Below are 24,379 nucleotides of genomic sequence, written 5' to 3'. Positions count from 1 at the left end.
ATCTCATCTAAATTAATGTTTCAAATGTTTATTGCGCAAGTCTGCTTTACCACCAAGCTTTAAATAATGTACAAAAAGTTTACTTCTTATCACAAATTTGTTTGTTTTACTTGATAAAATATTTTTGTGACATGCTAATTCGGAGGTGTCATAATTATAATTATAACCAGTTTAAGAAACAATGAAGTGACACAGTGCAGATAAATTTTCAGCAGCTTAATTCTTATAAGCTCAAAATTGAAACAATATACAAACAGCTCAAGTAGATACAGGATACAATAATAATGATCAATAAAACTAACCAACTTTTTACTTTCAACTAGCAACTTCTAAAAGCTTACTTTTAAACCAAATAATTCCAAACTCCTACCAAAACCAAATAAGCCTCTCTCCTCTTTGATATCTCCTTCATAGAATCTTCTAGAACCATTACGTCACATCATGCCACCTCAACAACCTTCAACTTGGCTTTTTATTTTATTTTTTCTTTGTCTCTTTTTGTCTTGACATATGTTAAATGATATTTCCCTACTTTTCTATCAAGGTCTATCTGGTCATAAGGAGTGACAAAATGTGAGTGCATACAACCTGTTCTACATTTTGTGAATAATCTTGAGCTGTCTACAAGGATGTGACACTTATAAAAACCACAATCCATTTCAATTACCAGAGTAAGAGTCTCACCTTGTCACAAAATGCCTTGATCTGACAGTAACCTCTATGAACCAAATGGTTGTCTTTTGGGCTCTGTTCATAAGTATCTATTTGAACATGGAGCGGAATGCCCTTAACTCCCTTTTGGTTGCTGAAATCTGTACTCAAACAATGTACAGCAATGTTTACCTGGGAATCATAAATGTTTATCAAATAATTAAAGAATCTAACATAAACACCTTTTCTTGTTTGTAAATTATCTTATAAGAGATAAGATAAGATTAGGCACATTTAGGGGCCTACTAAGACTGCTAAATATACATGAGTTGAATCATTAATTATGATATGTTGCTAATGAAAAATTTTATATACATAGATTTATTTCCCTTTTAACTTCACAACAACAGCAGCTAATAATAATATAGTGCGATAGCAAACATTTAACACCAATGAATGCGATGAATTTGTGTTACTTAATAGATGATAGTAGTTTTTTTTGGCATAGCTAGATTAAAAAGAAAAATACTTTTTTTAAATACAAATTTTCCAGGGTTTTAACATTTTGAAGCAAAAATCTTGTTTGTTCACTAAGTAGAAAACAGAACTAAATATTTTTCTACTTTATTTTGAGTGAAACAAAAAAAGACTTCAAGGTTTTGAATCTAAAGTTCTGACTCCCTGGTCATATGGTATATAAATATATGCACATTGGACAGTTAATATGATAGCTTGGAGTTTAAATCATACGACCTTTCATCCCCTACTATCTTCCACGAGGTCTGGACCAATAAAAAAACATCTTAACTCACTCTGACTGGTCCTTCCATTGGATTCCATCTAACAGCTACAGCATTAAAAGCAATTTCTTCAATATTATGAGGTAACACGCCTTGACAGTTTTTAGTATCTGAGGACAACATTAAATTATATCGAATCATTTATATGGAATTTTTACATCAGGCCACTTTTTAAATTGAAAAAGTTACAAAGATGAAATAAGATATTTAAATAATAATAATATTTTCCTAATTCATGTAAGAACAGCCATATGTTTGTCAAGTAAGGACATTTATCCATAGCAGAATTTTCTAAAAAAGAATTATAAGAGAGTGTATCTATGTATTTCTCTGAACTGACCTATATCTAAAATTCTCTGTTTGTAGCTATGTTGTCTCCCATGCCAGAACTCCCAGGCCTTTCTCTCTTCCTCCATGGTTTTCTCCTCTCGAAATGCCAAAATGATGACTGACTGAAATAAGGAACAATAAAATCAAATACCTTTTTTTCTTTTAATTTAATAATAATAATAATAATATAACATAAAAATGAATTAAATGTAAGTCTTGCTGCTTAATATTATATTTTATTATATATATATATTTATCTACATAATACATTTTTTAGATCTACATCTAGATCTAGGGCTTAGGCTATACAAGATTTATTCTATAGGATATTTAGGTCCTTAATTGATCTATCAATATAATTCTATCATCTAGAAATCTAGATCTATGTGCTTTGGATGGATTCCAGCAGGGGCGGACTGGCTATATGGGCATTCGGGCAAATGCCTGGTGGGCCGGTATCCAAATGGGCCGGTAGGACCACAGTATGTATCTTCTTTTTCGAAGTTACGTCTGTATTTTTACAAGATAAGGGCCGCAGGGATGCCACTATTAAATTGTTAAATTTTTCATAGTGTTTCTTTTTCAGGGGAAATCTTTTACAGACTCTAAGACTAAGACTAAGACTAAGACTGCTTTATTGATCCTTACGGAAATTTGTTGTGATTACAAGGACTCGTTTCTCATATAAAGACAACACAACAGAAACATACACATAAATACAACAGACAACATGAAGAGTTCATTCAGCGACTACACACAGGTATCTTGGTGCATTTCATGTTCCCTGATCAATGAGTGGCGGTGATAGAGTCTGACCGAGTGAGGTACGAACGAGTTTTTGTACCGCTCCGTTCTTGTTTTGATTGACAGCAGTCGCCCACTTCGCGACGACCTGGCGTAGTTCTGATGGAGCGGGTGGCCGTTGTCTTCCAAAATTTTTTCGATTTTTCTTAGGCACGTTTGTTCAAAAAGTTCCTTTAAATCTGGTAATGTTGTGAGTGTAATTTTTTATGCTTTTTTAATGATGTTTTCTAGACGTTGCAACAGGCCTACTAAGGCCTACCAATTTAATCGAACACATTTTCCGAGATAATGTAATAGCCTACATTGGTAGAGCTTCATCCTTTTAGGGCCTATACACTTTGCGATTAAAAAGCAACATAAAGCCTGTATTCCTTATAAGGACATAATGTTCACTGTAAGCATGTGTACAGCTATCGATACATTATCCAATTTAACATAATGATTTTGAGGACAGGTAGCCCTAGAACTGGATGTCCATCATATAATATACAATTTATGGGCCGGATGGTTTAGAAATGCCCGGGCCGGTTTTGATACCCAGTCCACCCCTGGATTCCAGGTCCTGTAGTGGTATGCGGATGGTCTTGATGGTCCCTGTTTCATACCCTGCCTACTGCCATCCCCAGTCCTCCTGCTTGACATATGGGCTAGGATGAAATTATCTTCAAATCTGAAGTAACCTTCAAAAACGTTTTAGTTTTTATGAACTAGAGTCTATAACATCATGAAAGAAAGTTTCTCTCTGGCAGTGTAGTCAAAAGCTTGCAAATTATGTGAAACGTAACATACAGAAAGACACAAAGATAAAGTTGTAAATGCACATTTTCAGTTCCATTTGCTAGGACACATTTGTACAAATGCTTCTTCTTCCCTAGTGCTATTAAAAATAATTAGCGCATGGAATGAGTCAGCCAGGAAAACATGCATGACTAGATTGGTCACCTAGGAACACACATAAGCATGGGCAGGCAGGCTGCCTGGTCTTGCGGTTTGCGTGCTGGACTGTCGTAAATAGTCCCGGGTTCAAATTCTGCCCGCTCCCATCCCCCGTCGTCCTGCGGGAGGTTTGGACTAGGAAGTAAATTATCTTCAACAACCCTGAATGAACATCCGAAACGTGTAAAAACATTTTACAAGCATTCTTCTTTTTTTAAAGTAACGTCTGTATTGTATAAGAATAAGATACAGGCCTAGATCTAGAATCTACAATTTTTCAAGTAGACTAGATCTAGATTATTCTAGATATATAACTTTTAGTGCTGACGTGCTAAAAGATAAAATAATGATGAGCAGTTAAAAAAAAAGTTACCTTGACAACTGCACACTTTATAAAGCGCTCTTGACTGTCAAAGTTTAATGTCAGACCGTAGTATTGACCTACAAAAAAAATATCAACATGAGTAGAGTGCATTTCTAGTGTTTATATATGCAAGTGTCTCTAATAGAACTAAAACTATGTTTTACAAATTTTGAGTCAAAAGTACAAGCTTTCGTCTACTGGCAATGTCCCCATTAGATGTTATGGACATTGAGATGACCAGATGTTCAAGTTTTAGTTCACGTCTTGGTCAAATGATTGATTCGTTTCAATTGTTTAGCGAAATAACAATATATTTTTTTTTAAAAGTTAGTGAGCCTTTTTATTAAAAAAAAAATGTAAGAAGGCCTATATGTGAATGAGTGAGTGGTGTACGTTTTTATTAAGAATATTTTAGGGTAAGATTAAAAAGGGTTTCTATCTTTAAAAAATATTTAACTGAAAAAAAATGTTCATAACTATTTTAGGGCTTAAAAGAGGGAGCGGAAATAAGTAATTTCCTTCTTTTGATAACTCTACTTATATGCTACTCATAGCCATGCCTATTGTGCCATTGTGAATTTCAAAGATTGTTCCGCCCCAAGAAATGTTAGTGTTTTTGTTTCGTTCCATGGCTTTTAATGTAGCCTATGTCACTTTAACCTTAACAAATGTTCTAATCTTCTGAACTGAGGCTGCCATTCTTGACTGCAAACATTTGGCAACCTTCTTACACATACGCACGACTAGATTGACACATGAAATGCGTAGGACGTAATTATCTTCTTTTTTTTAAAGTAACGTCTGTAATATAAGATAAGGTTTCTTTTCAGATTTCTTTTCAAAGTCCCTTCTCATCTCTGACCCTTATGAAGTGTAGTCATCATCAAGTTTAAACCTTTGATTTTTTAAAGTAAAAAAGGGTTTGTAACTTGTGTAACTGAATGTCAGTCGTATCAATAAAACAAGGACTTAGTGTCAGGATGTAGGTCTAGCTTACACTAACTACTGTGTTTAAAGGTAGGACTTAGTGTCAGGATGTAGGTCTAGCTTACACTAACTACTGTGTTTAAAGGTAGGACTTAAGTGTCAGGATGTAGGTCTAGCTTACACTAACTACTGTGTTTAAAGGTAGGACTTAGTGTCAGGATGTAGGTCTAGCTTACACTAACTACTGTGTTTAAAGGTAGGACTTAGTGTCAGGATGTAGGTCTAGCTTACACTAACTACTGTGTTTAAAGGTAGGACTTAGTGTCAGGATGTAGGTCTAGCTTACACTAACTACTGTGTTTTAAGGTAGGACTTAGTGTCAGGATGTAGGTCTAGCTTACACTAACTACTGTGTTTAAAGGTAGGACTTAGTGTCAGGATGTAGGTCTAGCTTACACTAACTACTGTGTTTAAAGGTAGGACTTAGTGTCAGGATGTAGGTCTAGCTTACACTAACTACTGTGTTTAAAGGTAGGACTTAGTGTCAGGATGTAGGTCTAGCTTACACTAACTACTGTGTTTAAAGGTAGGACTTAAGTGTCAGGATGTAGGTCTAGCTTACACTAACTACTGTGTTTAAAGGTAGGACTTAAGTGTCAGGATGTAGGTCTAGCTTACACTAACTACTGTGTTTAAAGGTAGGACTTAGTGTCAGGATGTAGGTCTAGCTTACACTAACTACTGTGTTTAAAGGTAGGACTTAGTGTCAGGATGTAGGTCTAGCTTACACTAACTACTGTGTTTTAAGGTAGGACTTAGTGTCAGGATGTAGGTCTAGCTTACACTAACTACTGTGTTTAAAGGTAGGACTTAGTGTCAGGATGTAGGTCTAGCTTACACTAACTACTGTGTTTAAAGTTAGGACTTAGTGTCAGGATGTAGGTCTAGCTTACACTAACTACTGTGTTTAAAGGTAGGACTTAGTGTCAGGATGTAGGTCTAGCTTACACTAACTACTGTGTTTAAAGGTAGGACTTAAGTGTCAGGATGTAGGTCTAGCTTACACTAACTACTGTGTTTAAAGGTAGGACTTAGTGTCAGGATGTAGGTCTAGCTTACACTAACTACTGTGTTTAAAGGTAGGACTTAGTGTCAGGATGTAGGTCTAGCTTACACTAACTACTGTGTTTAAAGGTAGGACTTAGTGTCAGGATGTAGGTCTAGCTTACACTAACTACTGTGTTTAAAGGTAGGACTTAAGTGTCAGGATGTATGTCTAGCTTACACTAACTACTGTGTTTAAAGGTAGGACTTAGTGTCAGGATGTAGGTCTAGCTTACACTAACTACTGTGTTTAAAGGTAGGACTTAGTGTCAGGATGTAGGTCTAGCTTACACTAACTACTGTGTTTAAAGGTAGGACTTAGTGTCAGGATGTAGGTCTAGCTTACACTAACTACTGTGTTTAAAGGTAGGACTTAGTGTCAGGATGTAGGTCTAGCTTACACTAACTACTGTGTTTAAAGGTAGGACTTAGTGTCAGGATGTAGGTCTAGCTTACACTAACTACTGTGTTTAAAGTTAGGACTTAGTGTCAGGATGTAGGTCTAGCTTACACTAACTACTGTGTTTAAAGGTAGGACTTAGTGTCAGGATGTAGGTCTAGCTTACACTAACTACTGTGTTTAAAGGTAGGACTTAAGTGTCAGGATGTAGGTCTAGCTTACACTAACTACTGTGTTTAAAGGTAGGACTTAGTGTCAGGATGTAGGTCTAGCTTACACTAACTACTGTGTTTAAAGGTAGGACTTAGTGTCAGGATGTAGGTCTAGCTTACACTAACTACTGTGTTTAAAGGTAGGACTTAGTGTCAGGATGTAGGTCTAGCTTACACTAACTACTGTGTTTAAAGGTAGGACTTAAGTGTCAGGATGTAGGTCTAGCTTACACTAACTACTGTGTTTAAAGGTAGGACTTAGTGTCAGGATGTAGGTCTAGCTTACACTAACTACTGTGTTTAAAGGTAGGACTTAGTGTCAGGATGTAGGTCTAGCTTACACTAACTACTGTGTTTAAAGGTAGGACTTAGTGTCAGGATGTAGGTCTAGCTTACACTAACTACTGTGTTTAAAGGTAGGACTTAGTGTCAGGATGTAGGTCTAGCTTACACTAACTACTGTGTTTAAAGGTAGGACTTAGTGTCAGGATGTAGGTCTAGCTTACACTAACTACTGTGTTTAAAGGTAGGACTTAGTGTCAGGATGTAGGTCTAGCTTACACTAACTACTGTGTTTAAAGGTAGGACTTAGTGTCAGGATGTAGATCTAGCTTACACTAACTACTGTGTTTAAAGGTAGGACTTAAGTGTCAGGATGTAGGTCTAGCTTACACTAACTACTGTGTTTAAAGGTAGGACTTAAGTGTCAGGATGTAGGTCTAGCTTACACTAACTACTGTGTTTAAAGGTAGGACTTAGTGTCAGGATGTAGGTCTAGCTTACACTAACTACTGTGTTTAAAGGTAGGACTTAAGTGTCAGGATGTAGGTCTAGCTTACACTAACTACTGTGTTTAAAGGTAGGACTTAGTGTCAGGATGTAGGTCTAGCTTACACTAACTACTGTGTTTAAAGGTAGGACTTAAGTGTCAGGATGTAGGTCTAGCTTACACTAACTACTGTGTTTAAAGGTAGGACTTAGTGTCAGGATGTAGGTCTAGCTTACACTAACTACTGTGTTTAAAGGTAGGACTTAGTGTCAGGATGTAGGTCTAGCTTACACTAACTACTGTGTTTTAAGGTAGGACTTAGTGTCAGGATGTAGGTCTAGCTTACACTAACTACTGTGTTTAAAGGTAGGACTTAGTGTCAGGATGTAGGTCTAGCTTACACTAACTACTGTGTTTTAAGGTAGGACTTAGTGTCAGGATGTAGGTCTAGCTTACACTAACTACTGTGTTTAAAGGTAGGACTTAGTGTCAGGATGTAGGTCTAGCTTACACTAACTACTGTGTTTAAAGGTAGGACTTAGTGTCAGGATGTAGGTCTAGCTTACACTAACTACTGTGTTTAAAGGTAGTTTACTTTTGTTCAGGTATGTCACTTTGTCTTCATCTTTCCTTTGTGTTGTGGAAATGGGCGTCTCCAAGAAGTAGCTGTAACCAGTGGCGTTCACTTCTCTGAGAAAAAAAAAAACAGCTTATCAAATTGTCAACAATGTACGAATTCGAATGAATATACAAACATAATTTAAATCAACCAAGGGCAACGTAGCGTATCGCAAATAAATCGCATTGTCAATTTTAAAAAAATCTTATTTTATTCGCTATAAATATTTATATAACTACGAATTTGAAATCCGATTTCCTTTCTTTTACAACTCCTCTTAATAGCTTTTCATGGGTTCAAATTTCTTTATATGATTAGTTCATTTAAATAATTATTTTAAAAAAATATTCAAAAGTGAGGTAAAAATAATTTTTTAGAACTAAAAAAAAATGAGATTGCGCCTGAAAATGGCTTTAAAAGAAAAAAGATTTTGCGCTCAAAGGTCATTTGCTCAACTTTCACTTTTCCAAGTAAATTCAACTTTAATAAAATATAAATCCTTATGTTTATTTTAATAAGAGAAAAAAGGCAATACGTAAAAACCTGGGCACTATAACAGTTTGATTTATTCTGTTGCACATTCCTGTTTTTAAAAGCCGACATCGATGGTCGCCCCCCCCCCTTTTCTTTCTCCAAGCCACTGCGTCATAGTCATTTTGTTCACATTGGAGAGACAGGAAATGAGGTGAAAGGGGAGCGGGAGGGGGACGTCCCTTCAGAAACAAACATTAGGCTACGTCCATGCCCTAACCACCTGTAGAACGGCAGGGAATGGCAGCGGGTAGCGTTCAAACCCGGGACCATCTCGACAACCGTGCAGAGTGCATACAGTGTTGCCAGGCAGAAATCAAAGGACAAAAATAAAATAGATAACGCCCTCCCCCCCCCCCCCCCCAACATCCGCTGAACCGCCATTGTTCAGTTACTAAACCGTAAAATAACAAAAAATGTTCAATACCAAAATAGTGTCTCTCTGTTCACTTATAAAGGATAATAATTTCAATTACCTTCGGACACTTGGCAAGATTTAGTGTGAAGAAACGTGTTACCAAAGAGCTAAAACTTAGGCTTACGACACCCCCCCCCCCTTCCGTAGACACGTTAAAGTGTCTATTGTATTAAAAGAAGGATTAAAAGATTATAAAAAAAAGTATTATAGTTCATAGATTTGGATATGCCAGAGTACTGTAGTCAGAAAAAGAAGAAAAAAAAAAACACTACGCGAATGGAATATTTCCTAATGAAACACGAAGACACGAAAATAGACCGGCTTTTATTTCTTTATGGCCAAGGGGATCTTATTTCAATGAATTGTAAGCGTTAGTGTCGTCTGCGGAAACATTTGAATAGTTTTGTTCAAACTTATGATTGTGTTGACATGCTAAGGTCGTCTCAGGTCAGGTAACAGCTGACGAGTTATTGCTGCATGTCTTCTGGAGCTGGGATGAAGGTGACGCCGGTTCCAGGTCTTTTTGGTCTTACAGCAGGAATGTTTAGAATTCACTCTGTTATTGTACATAGTCTTAATATGCTTGTGTGTACTTCCAATATAGCAGTTTGTATTTCCAATACAGAAGTTTGTACTTACAAGACAACAGTTTGTACTTTCAATACAGAAGTTTGTATTTATAAGACAACAGTTTGTACTTCCAATACAGAAGTTTGTACTTACAAAACAACAGTTTGTACTTACAAGACAACAGTTTGTACTTACAAGACAACAGCTTGTACTTTCAATACAACAGTTTGTACTTTTAATACAACAGTTTGTACTTCCAAAACAAGTTTGTACTTTCAATACAGCAGTTTGTACTTTCAACCCAACAGTTTGTTATCCTATTGTTGTTTATTTTGTAAAGAGGTTAGAGATACGTGTACTTTAGTATCCTTAGTAGAAACCTAAACTTTGATATTAGCCAACATTTGATCATCGTCTACTATGACAAAAAAAGTTAGAAAGACTCGAAATAATCTAATCAAAGGCCAGTTATCGCCTATTGCATTGTCCGCGATTTCTACACCAGCTGTTTACACAGCAGACTGCATAAGCGCAGTGGGAATGCCATTTTGTGTCGCTACTTAAACCTGTGTGTGTGTGTGTGTGTGTAGAAGAGGGGAAGGGAGAGAGATTTATTCACTTCATCTCTGTAGCTGACATTCAAATGTATATGAAGGGGACAATCAACATTGTCAACCAATAAATAGTTTGTTCTTCTTTTAAATGTAACCTGAGCTCCTGCGGAGCGATTTAATCCTAAAAACCCAAAGCATGGTTCAGAAACCTAACAAGTGGCGTTGTCACGTGACTAGAAGGATGTCAGTTCCAGCCAAAGGTGCAACCAAATGACGACGATTTTGTTAATCTTCTTTTGAATATTCTAAAAATCTAAATGCCACAAAAAATGCGACATCCTTTGAAAAAAAAATGTTTTCCAGACAAACAAAACCCGAAATATTTTTACGAACTTTGCTTACGATTTGAAAAAACAACAACAATCTGTTTATGATATATCAACACACATACACACACAGACTCACACATACACGAAGAAGCGTATATTATTTATGTCTAACATGGAAACAACAACTTTGTCGTGTACACAGACCAGAAGCTGTATGCTGACCACACAGACCAGAAGCTGTATGCTGACCACACAGACCAGAAGCTGTATGCTGACCACACAGACCGGAAGCTGTATGCTGACCACACAGACCAGAAGCTGTATGCTGACCACACTGACCAGATGCTGTATGCTGACCACACAGACCAGAAGCTGTATGCTGACCACACAGACCAGAAGCTGTATGCTGACCACACAGACCAGAAACTGTATGCTGACCACACAGACCAGAAGCTGTATGCTGACCACACAGACCAGATGCTGTATGCTGACCACACAGACCAGAAGCTGTATGCTGACCACACAGACCAGAAGCTGTATGCTGACCAAACAGACCAGAAGCTGTATGCTGACCACACAGACCAGAAGCTGTATGCTGACCATACAGACCAGAAGCTGTATGCTGACCACACAGACCAGAAGCTGTATACTGACCACACAGACCAGAAGCTGTATGCTGACCACTGGAAACTTCAAAACATCTTTCTTTCCCTTAATTATCATTGCCCCTAGTTCCATTCCAACCAGAAATATTGTTCTGCAGCGTACACGCTTTTAAAATGAAGGAAAAATCGAAACGATTACACGGAAACTCTTCGTTTGTTGCGAAAGTAACTCTAGTATGACGGAGAGACCAGGAGCGCTCTATTGTTAAGCCAGAGACTAAACTTAGTTCAGCATTAACTTAGATAGTGAAACAGGGCAGTATAGCGTCACCCATTCACCGATGACCCAAAAGCAGAGACAACTCTAGAAAATCTCTGTAAGTAATCCTATTTCATACACTAATTTCTCTTCAAAGCTGTTATATGAGTAATTCGCAACCATTGTCTGAATTATTTTAGGAAGAAATTTTGTCTACCGACGTAATTTATTTATAAAAATATGTTGTCAGAGATTGAGTTTTTTAATTGAATTATTAATAATCATCAAATGCTGATCGCGTGAGAAAATCATTACTAGCTCGTCGGCCACATGGCGAAAACTCTAATTTGACCGTTATAATTAAAAAAAAAATGGCTAGAGAATTACAAATCTATCTAGGTCTAGAGCTAACATGGCGTAGTCATCCGTATAACCGTAATTATGACATGACAGTAAATTTAAAGTTGCTTCAATTTTATTGAAATGTATAAGCGTCGTCTAATATAGATTACATCTACAGTCTAGATCTAGAAGTAGATCTAGATTGGATATTTAGAGCTCTAAATCAGAACTTAAGGTTTAGTGTTAGACGTTAGAACTAGATGTCCATAGAATCATAGAATAAACATACCAATACATAATCGCATCAGTATGTCTGTCCCCATGGGCGTAGCCAGGATTTTTTTTCGGGGGGGGGGGTTTTGGGGGGGTGAATTCCCCCTCCCCCCCCCGATCCCCCCCCCGGTCCGCGAAAAAAAAATTATATGTATTTATGTGTGTGTGTGTGTATGTGTGTACATAATCTTTATTACATTCTGACCATTCATTCTTTCGGAAGACGTTTATTGTGCCCTAGAATAGGTTCTTCCATGAGTTAGTGAAAAATTGTAGATTCCCCGACATTACTAGCAAAGGGGTCTGGGGGAGCGCTAGGAGCTCTCCCAGCGCGGGGCGAAGCCCCGCCGCCAAGCACTATTTCTGATATTGAAAACCAACAAAATGCATATTCTGAGATATCTACAGTGCATTTTCCTGCTATTAAAAAGTTTTATTTCAAAAACCTAATGTGTTATTCTTACTGACTTAGACCCTCCCTCGTCGTTCGGCGCATTTGCCATCAAGCTGTTTTCCTAAAATTATGGACTCCCCGCCATTACTAGCAAGGGGGTCTGGGGGAGCGCCAGGGGCTCCCCAGCGCGGGGCGAAGCCCCGCCGCCAAGCACTATTTCTGGTATTGAAAGCCAACAAAATGCATATTCTGAGGTATCTACAGTCCATTTTAATGCTATTAAAAAGTTTTATTTCAAAAACCTAATGCGTTATTCTTACTGACTTAGACCCTCCCTCGTCGTTCGGCGCATTTGCCATCAAGCTGTTTTCCTAAAATTATGGACTCCCCGCCATTACTAGCAAGGGGGTCTGGGGGAGCGCCAGGGGCTCCCCAGCGCGGGGCGAAGCCCCGCCGCCAAGCACTATTTCTGGTATTGAAAGCCAACAAAATGCATATTCTGAGGTATCTACAGTCCATTTTAATGCTATTAAAAAGTTTTATTTCAAAAACCTAATGTGTTATTCTTACTGACTTAGACCCTCCCTCGTCGTTCGGCGCATTTGCCATCAAGCTGTTTTCCTAAAATTATGGACTCCCCGCCATTACTAGCAAGGGGGTCTGGGGGAGCGCCAGGGGCTCCCCAGCGCGGGGCGAAGCCCCGCCGCCAAGCACTATTTCTGGTATTGAAAGCCAACAAAATGCATATTCTGAGGTATCTACAGTCCATTTTAATGCTATTAAAAAGTTTTATTTCAAAAACCTAATGTGTTATTCTTACTGACTTAGACCCTCCCTCGTCGTTCGGCGCATTTGCCATCAAGCTGTTTTCCTAAAATTATGGACTCCCCGCCATTACTAGCAAGGGGGTCTGGGGGAGCGCCAGGGGCTCCCCAGCGCGGGGCGAAGCCCCGCCGCCAAGCACTATTTCTGGTATTGAAAGCCAACAAAATGCATATTCTGAGGTATCTACAGTCCATTTTAATGCTATTAAAAAGTTTTATTTCAAAAACCTAATGTGTTATTCTTACTGACTTAGACCCTCCCTCGTCGTTCGGCGCATTTGCCATCAAGCTGTTTTCCTAAAATTATGGACTCCCCGCCATTACTAGCAAGGGGGTCTGGGGGAGCGCCAGGGGCTCCCCAGCGCGGGGCGAAGCCCCGCCGCCAAGCACTATTTCTGGTATTGAAAGCCAACAAAATGCATATTCTGAGGTATCTACAGTCCATTTTAATGCTATTAAAAAGTTTTATTTCAAAAACCTAATGTGCTATTCTTACTGACTTAGACCCTCCCACGCCGTTCGGAGCATTTGACGTCAAGCAGTTTCCATAAAAATCTGTCACTGGTAATGTCTGAAGCCTCTTCCCACCTACCACGAGGACCTCCATGAATGAGTGGCGTCAAGTTGTACTAGGATATCATTGCAACTCTTCTTATGCGTAATTCATTTTGTCGGAGAACATGTCCCGAAAACCTCATGCGTCGTTCTCTCACAATCTTACTAAGGGGTCGACTCCCAGTTCGGCATAGGATTTCCTTGATTTAGATCCGATCTCTATAACTGACTCCTGAAATCTGTCTTAGCCATCTTTGTTGAGCTACATTTAGTGTTTTTCGATTTCGGAATATGACTATTCACTGCAGTTTATTAATGGAGCCCTGCCACTGGTAAAAATGTGTAACCTCTCTTGAATACGCTCTTGGAATTAAGTGACTATAGTTTGCTTTAGATTTTATATCGAAAAGAGAAGTTTTATCGTCAAAATCTTCTGTTGGGGGTTTTCCCACCTTAAAATGCTCTGTAGGGGGATCTTAGACTCAAAAGCATCTGGAGGGGTTTTAAACATTTAAAAAAAAAAGCCATCTGTAGAAGAAACTCAAAAACCCCGATTGGCTTGGCTGCGCTCAAATAATTTTAGTGTGTAATTTGCTTTTTTTTTATATTGAAGATGTATTTTTAGCACCAAACCCCTCTGAATGGGGGTTTAAACTCAAAACCCCTTTCGGCAACGCTCATAGCATTTTGAGTGAGTAATTTGCTTTTTTTTCTTACACTGAAGATGGCGGGGGGTTTAAACTCAAAACCCCTTTCACTACGCTTATAGATTTTAGAGTGAGTAATTTTCTTTTATTTATATTGAAGAGGTACTTTTTAGCTTCAAACTCCACTGGAGGGGAGTTTAAACTCAAAACCCCATAGACTACACTCATAACATTTTAGTGTATAATTTGCTTTTTTTTTATTATTAAAAAGAGATATTTTTTTACCTACAAACTCCACTGAAGTGGGGTTTAAACTCAAAACTGAGTCAAAACCCATTTAGCTATGCTCATAACATTTTGAGTGCGTAATTAGCTCTTTTTATATTAAAGAGGGGGTTTATCGTAAATTTTAGACGGGGTTTTAAAATCAAAATCTTCCTTAACTGTGCTCTTGGAATTAGGGGATTTTCGTTTGAATTTTTTTTTTGTTTTGTTTTATAGAAGAGGGGGAGTTAACTGCAAAAACCCCAGGTAGGGGGTTTAAAATTCAAAACCCCTGGTAGGGGGTTTTAAACTCAAAACCCCTAGTAGGGGTTTTTAAACTCGAACCGCTCTGGTAGGGGTCTTAAACTCGAACCCCCCTGGTAGGGGTTTTTAAACTTGAACCCCCCTGGTAGGGGGTTTTAAACTCAAAACCCCTTTGGTTGTGCTAGGGCAAGTGATGGTTTAGTATTTAAATCTCACCTAAAATAAACAAAATCAAAGCAAAAAATCAGTCACTAAATTCCGACTCCCCCCCCTAAGGGGGGGGATTTCATTTCGGGGGGGGGGGGGGTTTGAACCCCAAGAACCCCCCCCCCTGACTACGCCCATGTCTGTCCCACTGGCTGATTCAGAAAATGAGGAAGTTTAACTTCAAGGCAATCATTTCGTTATATTTGAAGTTTAATGATGTAGGTATTGTCTTTTTTTTAAAAATATATTTTAAAATATTTTTCTTGTTTATTATCTACCATCAACCTCACATTCATTGATTTTTAATTGCTTGAAAAAAAGCACTTTAAACAATACACGTAGAGTCTATTCATATTTTTAAAAAAGTCCCTTCTTGTTAAATTGTTTACTGGTTATAACCTTACGCTGACAGCTCTAGATACTCACGGCCCACTGGCCCACAATGCTCTATTCTCCCTCTCTTAACGTGTTACAATCAGCGCAAGGGTGTTGAGTTACAGCGTCACTCTAAATTATTGCCGAACATTTCACTTTTTGTCGTTTTCTGGGGTGTCGGGTACCAGATTTTAGGGAAGATGATCGGCTTTGTGTTTCAACGCTCTGGAGATTAGATGTCTCCTCATTTGTCAATAAGTTACGGTTCGTGTTTATAGTTGACAGGCTGAGGTATCTCACTCTGCAAAAAACTGTCAACATGTTTAGATCCTATTTCATTTGGGTTATAGATACGAAGTGTCTGAAACGTGTACTTTGAGCCATAGATATACTTCGAATCTCAAAGACAGACTGAGAAATGGAAGTAAAAAATACGTATCTTATAGATAGATACAATGTCTTAACGAAGCAAGTCAGTTAGCATTATGATATCTGGGGCTTAGTCGAGTATATCATATATGTCACGTGGCCAAGCTACACAGGTTAAGTGTACTCTGGTCCAAAGTAAATATGTTGGAGGAGGAGGTCTCTGGAAGAAGGCTATTGTGCAGCCTTTTAACATTCTTTAGTTTCCATCAGTAGCTTGGGAAAAGAAGAAGAGGCAGAACGCGATGGGAGGACATCCAATGATGGACAGATCTATCACTAAAAGAGATTCTAGTCAAGCGAAAGGCAGAGAGGAATGGAGAAAGTCAACAGATCATTTATGATGTCCCAACGGTTCAACAGACTATGGGACAGGTCAAGGTGAAGGTAAGTCTCTTCACCCACCCGCTCCCTGTCATGTGTCTCTCAACAACCTGCCTAAATAAACTACAATTTAAAAAAAAACTATATTTAGATTTTTCACAATTGTAGAATACAAATAATATTTGAGCATCTAATTCATTCATGTGCCTATTAAATAAGCTGCATCAATGTTCTGTCTGTTCACACTGACTTGTGAAGTTGATGAATAGCGGTGTATAGACAAAACTTCGACGTACAACATCATTGTAATAAAAAAAAAACCTGTCTGTTTGTTTATTGGATTCTATACCGTATGCATCGAATGTGCAGTTATTGAATGTGGCTGACAAAGTTCTAATGCTGTCAAACTTGTCAGGTGTCGCTGTACAGTCTTCTGACACCATTGTTCTTTCTCTGTCAGCATAGGACTGAAGTGGCAGGCACCAGCGGCTAGCATTCTGCTACATTTGTAGAACTTGTTTCGCTCTAGTTCATCTTTGAGATTTTCGGATTCAATATTCATGAACTACCAACTCCACCCCCCTCCCATCTTTCCATATTTTTTTTTGTCTGGGAGTGGGACGAGAGAAGATTTATTTATAAAATTGTTGAGCATTTAGGACACAGTTCTGTAAAAAAAAAAGGTCCCAACCAAACATATCCAATTTGTTGCAGGTCCAAACATTTTGTTTATGTTGAACGAAAACAGAGTAGAAAGTTGTTATAGAGGGCGCAGAACTCTTTTGAAAAATATCATCAGACACTCAACATGTTATTTAGCTGGAGAAACTTTTTTTTTTCATATTTAGTCTACGAGTGGGAGGATTTTCTTTGCTCCCTCTGAGGAGCTATTCAATTTCTGAAATTTCCCCTCGTCACGTGATGAGACTTTTGCATCAACTCTCTCTCTATCGAGTGAGATGCTGGGAAATCCTCGTTCTTTTCAGAATGCAACACTACCATAGAAACCTGGATAGGAAAGTAGGATCTTCTCTTGTATTCCAAACTACGTACAAGAGCGCTCTTTCGACTCCTCAATCTGTACAAACACGACAATTACGCACAAGAGCGCTCTTTCGACTCTTCAATCTGTACAAACACGACAAGATCATTGAGGCCTAGATCTACTTCTCCATATGTAAATAACTGGGGCAGAAGTTGACCCATAAAGCACTAACCATTTCATGAATTTAAGAGAATTTGATGCGGTGAATAAGGTCTAAAGAAAGGTGTCAGATGGTAGACATTGCCCTGTGGTACAACATTCTAACAGAGTGAGACTTTGCAAAGTTCAACAAATGGCAAAGAAAAATACTGAAAAAAAAATCTGTAGAAGTAATATTGAAAAATTTACAAGTACAACTCCTTTGGTTAGAGACAGCACGCAAATATTTTCTAATAATAAACGACGTATGGCCTCATCCCCCCCCCCCAAAAAAAAAAAAAAAAACTCATTGCGTAAAGTGATATGCCTTTCACGAATTCTGGGTAAATATTTAGAATCTAATAGCTGTTATAAAAAAAAGATATCTAGACTATGATAATATTGTGTGCATCTCTTTTTTTTTTACAAAACGTCAGCCTATTGTACATCTGCATTTGTGTTCATTCTTCGTATCGCTGACACCGTCCCCCATATTCACCATCGGCACATACACAGAAACACACAGTCGTACAGGATACGTGTCAGTATCGTTCGGACATATATCACACTAACAAGAGCCAATTCCACGAAGTTTCTCTATTTATTACTAAGTACTGACTTAACCTTTACACTAACGTAGTAAGATTTTTTTTTTTAGTTGTTTTTTTAAACAAATTTCTTTGTAAGGGTAGGACAGTACTGTACCCAGTTCTCTAACATTCTTCCATTCAGTCCAATCTTTTGTGTTTAAAAAATATAAAGTTTAGGAGAGGGCTTGAAAACCAGAGACAAATTTGAAAAATGCAAGCAGTTAAAAAAATGATATAAGAACTAAATGATATGGCTAAAGCATTATTTCATGTGTTTTGAATGCTTTGAAATAGTTATGTCAATTTTAAAATGCTCTATTAAATTATCATAGCCTATGTTTTCCTTTAATATTACATACCAATTAAAACATAATTTATCATTACCTAATCAAAGTATTCTTATATAACATCTATCTGGTTAGCAGAGGAGGATTACTCAGTATTCAGTATAGTTATAAAAAGTTATGAGATAAACAAAAAAACCAAAAGTGCTAGGTACATCAACAATGCCCAGATTCACCTCTACCTACATTGAAATCAAAGACAGTTTTAAAAAAGTTATTTTAAAGTGTTGATAAAACAGTTCTACTCACAGTTTTGGAATAGCAGGAGACTTTGGGTTCATTTTGTCGGAACCGGAACTGGAATACTGTCTTAAGAGAGGCCCTGTTGGAGCCCCGCTTCCTGGTGATTTCTTCTTCTTTGGTTTGTCTTTGAATATATTCTCTGCGGTGCCACTGAGTGCACTTTCTTTCAGCATCTGTGGACGCAACATTAACATTGCTAAGACTTTTGTGAATGCAACATTAACATTGCTAAGACTTTTGTGAATGCAACATTAACATTGCTAAGACTTTTGTGAAGAAGACATTAACATTGCTAAGACTTATGTGAATGCAACATTAACATTGCTAAGACTTTTGTGAAGAAGACATTAACATTGCTAAGACTTATGTGAATGCAACATTAACATTTCTAAGACTTATGTGAATGCAACATTAACATTGCTAAGACTTATGTGAATGTAACATTAACACTGCCAAGACTTATTTAACTCAACTTTAGAGAGATTGATATATTGGTATTGCTAATGGTTAATGTCAGTAACACTTGTCTTTACGTGAGGATTGGAATGTAGATCTAGCCATCGTCGTCTAGGTCTAACTAAAAATTCAAGAGAAATGAAACAATGCGATCATAGAGTATTTTAACAACTACCAGACTTATGTTTGCGAAATGTTTTAGGACGTTGGCCACACTTGTTATATTTCAGCATTCTAGTTGTATTGTAGTGCAATTGATAATGTAAATGATATCTTTACATTTATGAATTAAAAACGTGTTTTTGGTAAACTTGTTTTAACGTGGGGTTTCATTACGTTTAGTTTTTTTTCCCACAAACTTTAAACAGAGTAATAAAAAAAATATTTAAAAAAAAAACTATTTCGGTGTCGCTGTACGTTAAAACAGAAATAAAAAAAAATATTTAAAAAATAAAAAAAAATTTATGTAAGAGGAAGAGCTCCACATTTACATATATATATCAATAATGTAGTTTTTATTTCCCTTTTTGACAGCAAACTAAATAATCAATTACCAATAGTTAATTGAGTAATTGGTTATTTTGTTTTTATTGATTCATGTTTTGTTAGGTAAAATTAAAAAGTAAAGTTCCCCTTTAAAACTTTGCGATCTATAGGGAGGCGCTCAAAGCTACCAATATTAAAAATACCAGTCTTCACCAGGATCCGAACCCGGGACTTCGGTTCGCTCAGCCACCGCGACTTTGTTTTGTTAAGTATAATACATACGTTTGTAAACTTTCAACTTGATCCTATAATGAGTTTGGGAGACAAAAAAACGTGTTCAAAATTGTACCATACAGAGTTGTCTAAGTTGAGTTAAGCTTTGTAAAAATGTTGAATTTTCGTGTCTTGTGCTATTTGTCATCACTTTACTATGAATGTCTTATTCGAATTGTTCTAATTTGTTCTACATTTGAGTCAAAGAGAGAAATGCATTGCTACGTTCTCTACTAAATCAAGACATATTGATGTCAGTAAAATCTTTTCTTAGCACATAATTTGTTACCTAGTTTGTCATCATTTTTGAAAGGAAATTGTCATGTCCATGCATTAAAAAATAAAAAATAAATATATTTTTTAAGGGTTGGTTGTTGCTTTTGTATTACAATATTTCATTTCTATATTGAATTATGGCAAATCAATTCTCTGAACTGACTCTAAATAATAATATAATCATAATAATGTCTAGAAAAAGGTTAAGCTTAATTTTTAGGGGTATTTTAAAATGATCTGTTATTTTTAAAGAGAAATTTAGATGTGATTCAACATTCGTGTTCCAATGTAATTCAAGAGGAAAATGACATCTTAGAATTCAAGAGAAACTCAACAACAATTAAGATTAATGACATTTGTAGACGAAAGCATAGAACCTGATAAAAGGTTGAACAATTCAAGTCAAGAGGTCTACAGTCTAAACGTTGCTGGGGCGAGTTACCTGGCTGGGTTCATGTTTTTTGGCTTTGTTTATTTTAAATTGACCATGGATCTAAATGAAATCTAAAAGTCCAGCCAGATTCATCAATATCTGCCTACGATTTGATATGAAATCTACCAACATATTATAAGCTTAAGAAACATTTAACAAGTTCAGGTCCAAATGAAAAAAAAAGTTTTTTCCCATTTATCCAAAGACAAGTGTTTATACAATTTAGAAGTTACTAGAACGTGTCCCATTAAGAAAGTTCTTTTGTTTGTATAATACATTTGAAACATATCTTTGTAAAGCATACTTCAATATCTAATAATGATACATTGTATGATTAACTTGCCATCACTTAAGCATCATTCCTTTACCCATCCCTGTTATATAACCAACGTAAAAGATCATGAATCATTTGAGTCACATATACTAAGAGTTATAACATCACTAACTGTAATAGAATGACATAGAATCCTCGATATATATTTGTGTCTGTGTTTGTGTAGCCATACATATACATTTGTGTAATATCGCAAAGGTGGCTTTGACCTGAGATTGATCGTTAGCGATAAGGATTTATTTCTGCAATATTGGAGATTTCCATAACATGGAGGCAACTCCCTAACCTGCATGCCTTATGGTTTGGTACATCCAGTGTACATCCAGTGTACATCCAGTGTACAGAATACAGAAGTACACTTTTAAAACGTAATCATTTTGGTGCACTTTTTTAGCGGCCCCCGAAAGGGGAAAATGCGCTATTAATTTTGTGTGGCCTCTCTGTCCGTCCGTCCCATTTAAATCTCAGAAACTATAAGAGAAATTGAAAATCGGACATCATGATATTTTAGATCATTCAAAGTTCTGATGCAACGGCTACTTTGTTCTTTTCTGAAAGCGAAAAAATCTAATTTTTTAAATCAATTATGCAAACAATTACGATTAATGACATGTGTAGATTAAAGCAGAGAACCTGATAAAAGGTTGAATAATTGAAATCAAGAGGTCTATAGTCATACTAAATACATACACCATTTTTACAACTATTCACTATTAATAGTAGGAAACACTTTAGGCTTTTTAGTAAGGGGACCAAACGTGTACCATTTTATATAACATTTATGCACATGGTTTTAGATTTTTGATCAAAAAAAATATTTTTTAACAATTGTATTGCTAGGATATGTAAGTTCTGTCATACTAAATACAACATTTACAAACAAACGTTAACTTTTTTTAAAGAGAAAAAATCTATTTACTATGAAATAAGTTGGACATAATTTAAAACAACAATTAATGAGTAGTTTTTCATATTATCGCGTGAACTGCATGGTCTGTATCCGTACATGGGACACAAAACTAAAGAATTTTTTTTTTACGAAATGTTTTTTTTCTTGAGGCTTTGAATAAGAGACTGACCCTTACAAAACAATTAGATAAATTATATACTCATTTTAAGACATCAGTTAGACCAGGTTCACATCTAACTTCACATTCACTTTCATCTATTCATTGGTCTGCTGGACCTTTTGGGCACCACACAAGATCTGTCAACCTTCTTTCTCCATTCTTCTCTGTCATTTGCTTTTAATAGAATTTCATTATGATATTCTTTCTGAAAATATTGATACCTGCCTTTTTACCTGCCTGGGTGGACCACTTCGGGGGCCGATTTTTAGTATGTGTTTCCACACAAACTGTCTTTGTAGCCTTTTTTTTTTTTTTTTTGCTTTGTAGAATGCAATTAAAAATCAAATGTATAAACGATTATTAACATGTGAATAACCTTTAGAATTAAATTCTCCGATATACTCTTGTTAGTTTGTTGGACAATGCTTTATTATCGTTTTAATAAAGTACGTGTCAATTCCAAAGTTTTAGAGATGGATGTGAAATGTTATCTTAACTTATGTACATTACTTATTTAAGTTTAAAATGGAAAACAAACTGTACTCACACTGCCAGGAGATAGACAGGGTTCGTGGTAGCCACTGTCCGGTGACTTCATATTGTAGCTGTCTGTAGTCAAAAAGTTCTGAAAGTGGCTATTCTGATATTTAGTCTGTGGGGGGTAGCACTCCAAAACCACGTGTTTATCCGACTCGGCGCCCCGGGGGTACATATAGGAGTTGTAATAATTGTTTGATACATTGCTAGTGACGGACTGGTTAGTGCTCGACACTTGAGATTCCAGGGGTTGGTGAGTCTCCATCGGCTGAAGGGGCTGAAGGACTTGGAAATACTGTCCGGCAGACTGTACGATCATGGCGTCGTGGAGCCCTTGGTCAGCTTGGGAGAGATGTTGTGGGTGCCTGTGGTCGTGGTGATCGAGGGCACTCCCGTACAGGGAATGCACGGCCCCGTTCGCCAGTCCATTCATGTTGTGAGAGTCATTGCCGGACATTGCATCTTCGCAGGTTGCCATGGTGATGGAGACCATGCCGTGGCCAGCGTTTGCGCATGAGTTCATAGCCATCCCGTTTCCGAGAGACGTCAATTGACCACCAATCATCTCAGAGTCGTAAAATTGGGGGTCAACATAATTCATGTACGACTGATGCTCCTGCTTGATGGAAGCCATTGGGGCGAACTTCGGCTCCAGAACCGATCCGTGGACGTCGTCCGTTAAAAACTGCAAGCTGTGGGCCGGCATGGCGTTGGCTGTTTCCTCTGTGGACTGACGGGAACGAATTTTCTCGGACAACGCTCTCTTAAGAAAATTGTTTTCTTTGATCAGTTGGTCGTATGGGAGGCCATTGTCTGACCCGTCTTTCTTTTTGGGATCGCCGCTGGTGTACGTAGTTGTGAGATGCTGCTCACCACTTGGCGATGAGGGCGTTGAGACAGGTGCTGTGGTGCTCACAAGGTCAGAAGGAGAACCGGAAGTTCGAGATGCTGAAGGGTGAGCGACGACAGTCAGAAGATGGGAGTCAGATGACAGATGATCAAGCTCTACAATGTGGTCTGGGTGATGCAGCAGAGCTGTTTGTGGCAAGTCAGTGGCGCTGCTGAAAAGTAACTGAGGCTCGGAACTCAGGCCGCCGTGCGTGGTGACTACATATGGGGACGCAGGGGTTGGGGTGGAGCTCCCTTGCTCATCCCCAGCATTGGTCACCACCGCTACCTCCTCCTCCTTTTTAACGACCGCCCCTTTAGTTTCAAATTGATGAGTGTACTTGGTGAAGTCCCCAGCCCCCACCAACTGCTGGTGACCAGATGCGGAGGGGTCCCTCAACGTCAGCGCTCCCTCCGATCCAAGCGGTGTCGTCACACAGCTTGTTGTACTTGTGACGACATCTGTTTTAGCCCTCGACCTCCGAGGGGCCCTCCTGCCCACAACCTTCTTTTGAAGAGCCGATCCCCTGACCTGTTGAAGAAAGAAAATAACAGCTCAAGAAAAACAAATCTGGCCAGATCTATTTGTTATCTGTTGCGAAGAGGGGAAATAAGTAGTGGGAGGAGGAGAGACAGTGAAAGGGAGACTACAATGATTAACTAGAACAAGCAGCTGACTTGAAGTCTGCGCGGCTAACCAGCAGACGTACACAACACCTTTAACAACTACACTAACAACCGTCACCGCCAAGAGCAGACAATTCATTTCTGTTTCAGGGCTTTGATTTTTTCTCTTTAAATAAATGTCGCAGATACTTGCTTGTCTTTCGAACTGCGACAAAGATGGCGGAATCAAAGAATTTTTTTTTTTTTTTTTGCTGTTGCTGTGGTATTAAATGTTTGTACCTGTGTATGTCAGGGCGGGGTCACTGAATTGGTAGTAACACTAATCTACAAATAAACATTTCACTAAAGACGACAAGAAAAAAAATGCAAATTCCCACACTGGTTTCCCTAGACACATTATGTATCGCTGGTACCATATACAAATGTTCATTCAGATGTGTACAGATAAAGTGCTAAAGATTAGGCGTCGTAAACAATAATAAGTAAAATATTATGGACCTAACTTAAGTTGAATACTCAGAAAAATAAAAACAGCAAATTTTGTTATGCTAAACAACGAGCA

General features: G+C 37.7%; 1 protein-coding gene across 9 annotated transcripts in view; it reads right to left on the bottom strand.

Moving 5' to 3' along the window:
• Nucleotides 1-24,379, bottom strand: part of LOC106059556 (uncharacterized) — a 152,667-nt gene that overhangs the window by 6,333 nt on the left and 121,955 nt on the right. For all 9 annotated transcript variants that reach the window (XM_013217281.2, XM_013217267.2, XM_013217204.2 and 6 more), the window contains 7 exons: nt 22,313-23,722; nt 18,444-18,610; nt 7,893-7,987; nt 3,895-3,962; nt 1,792-1,903; nt 1,464-1,561; nt 685-843 (listed from right to left, as the gene is read on the bottom strand). In XM_013217281.2, coding sequence (XP_013072735.2) covers nt 685-843; nt 1,464-1,561; nt 1,792-1,903; nt 3,895-3,962; nt 7,893-7,987; nt 18,444-18,610; nt 22,313-23,722 — 2,109 coding nt within the window. The remainder of the gene's footprint in view (nt 1-684; nt 844-1,463; nt 1,562-1,791; nt 1,904-3,894; nt 3,963-7,892; nt 7,988-18,443; nt 18,611-22,312; nt 23,723-24,379) is intronic.

This window comes from Biomphalaria glabrata, chromosome 5, assembly GCF_947242115.1.
Source record: "Biomphalaria glabrata chromosome 5, xgBioGlab47.1, whole genome shotgun sequence".
Classification (NCBI taxonomy): domain Eukaryota; kingdom Metazoa; phylum Mollusca; class Gastropoda; family Planorbidae; genus Biomphalaria; species Biomphalaria glabrata.
The sequence above is the reverse complement of the archived record's forward strand: the minus strand, read 5'-3'. Positions and strand labels throughout refer to the sequence as shown.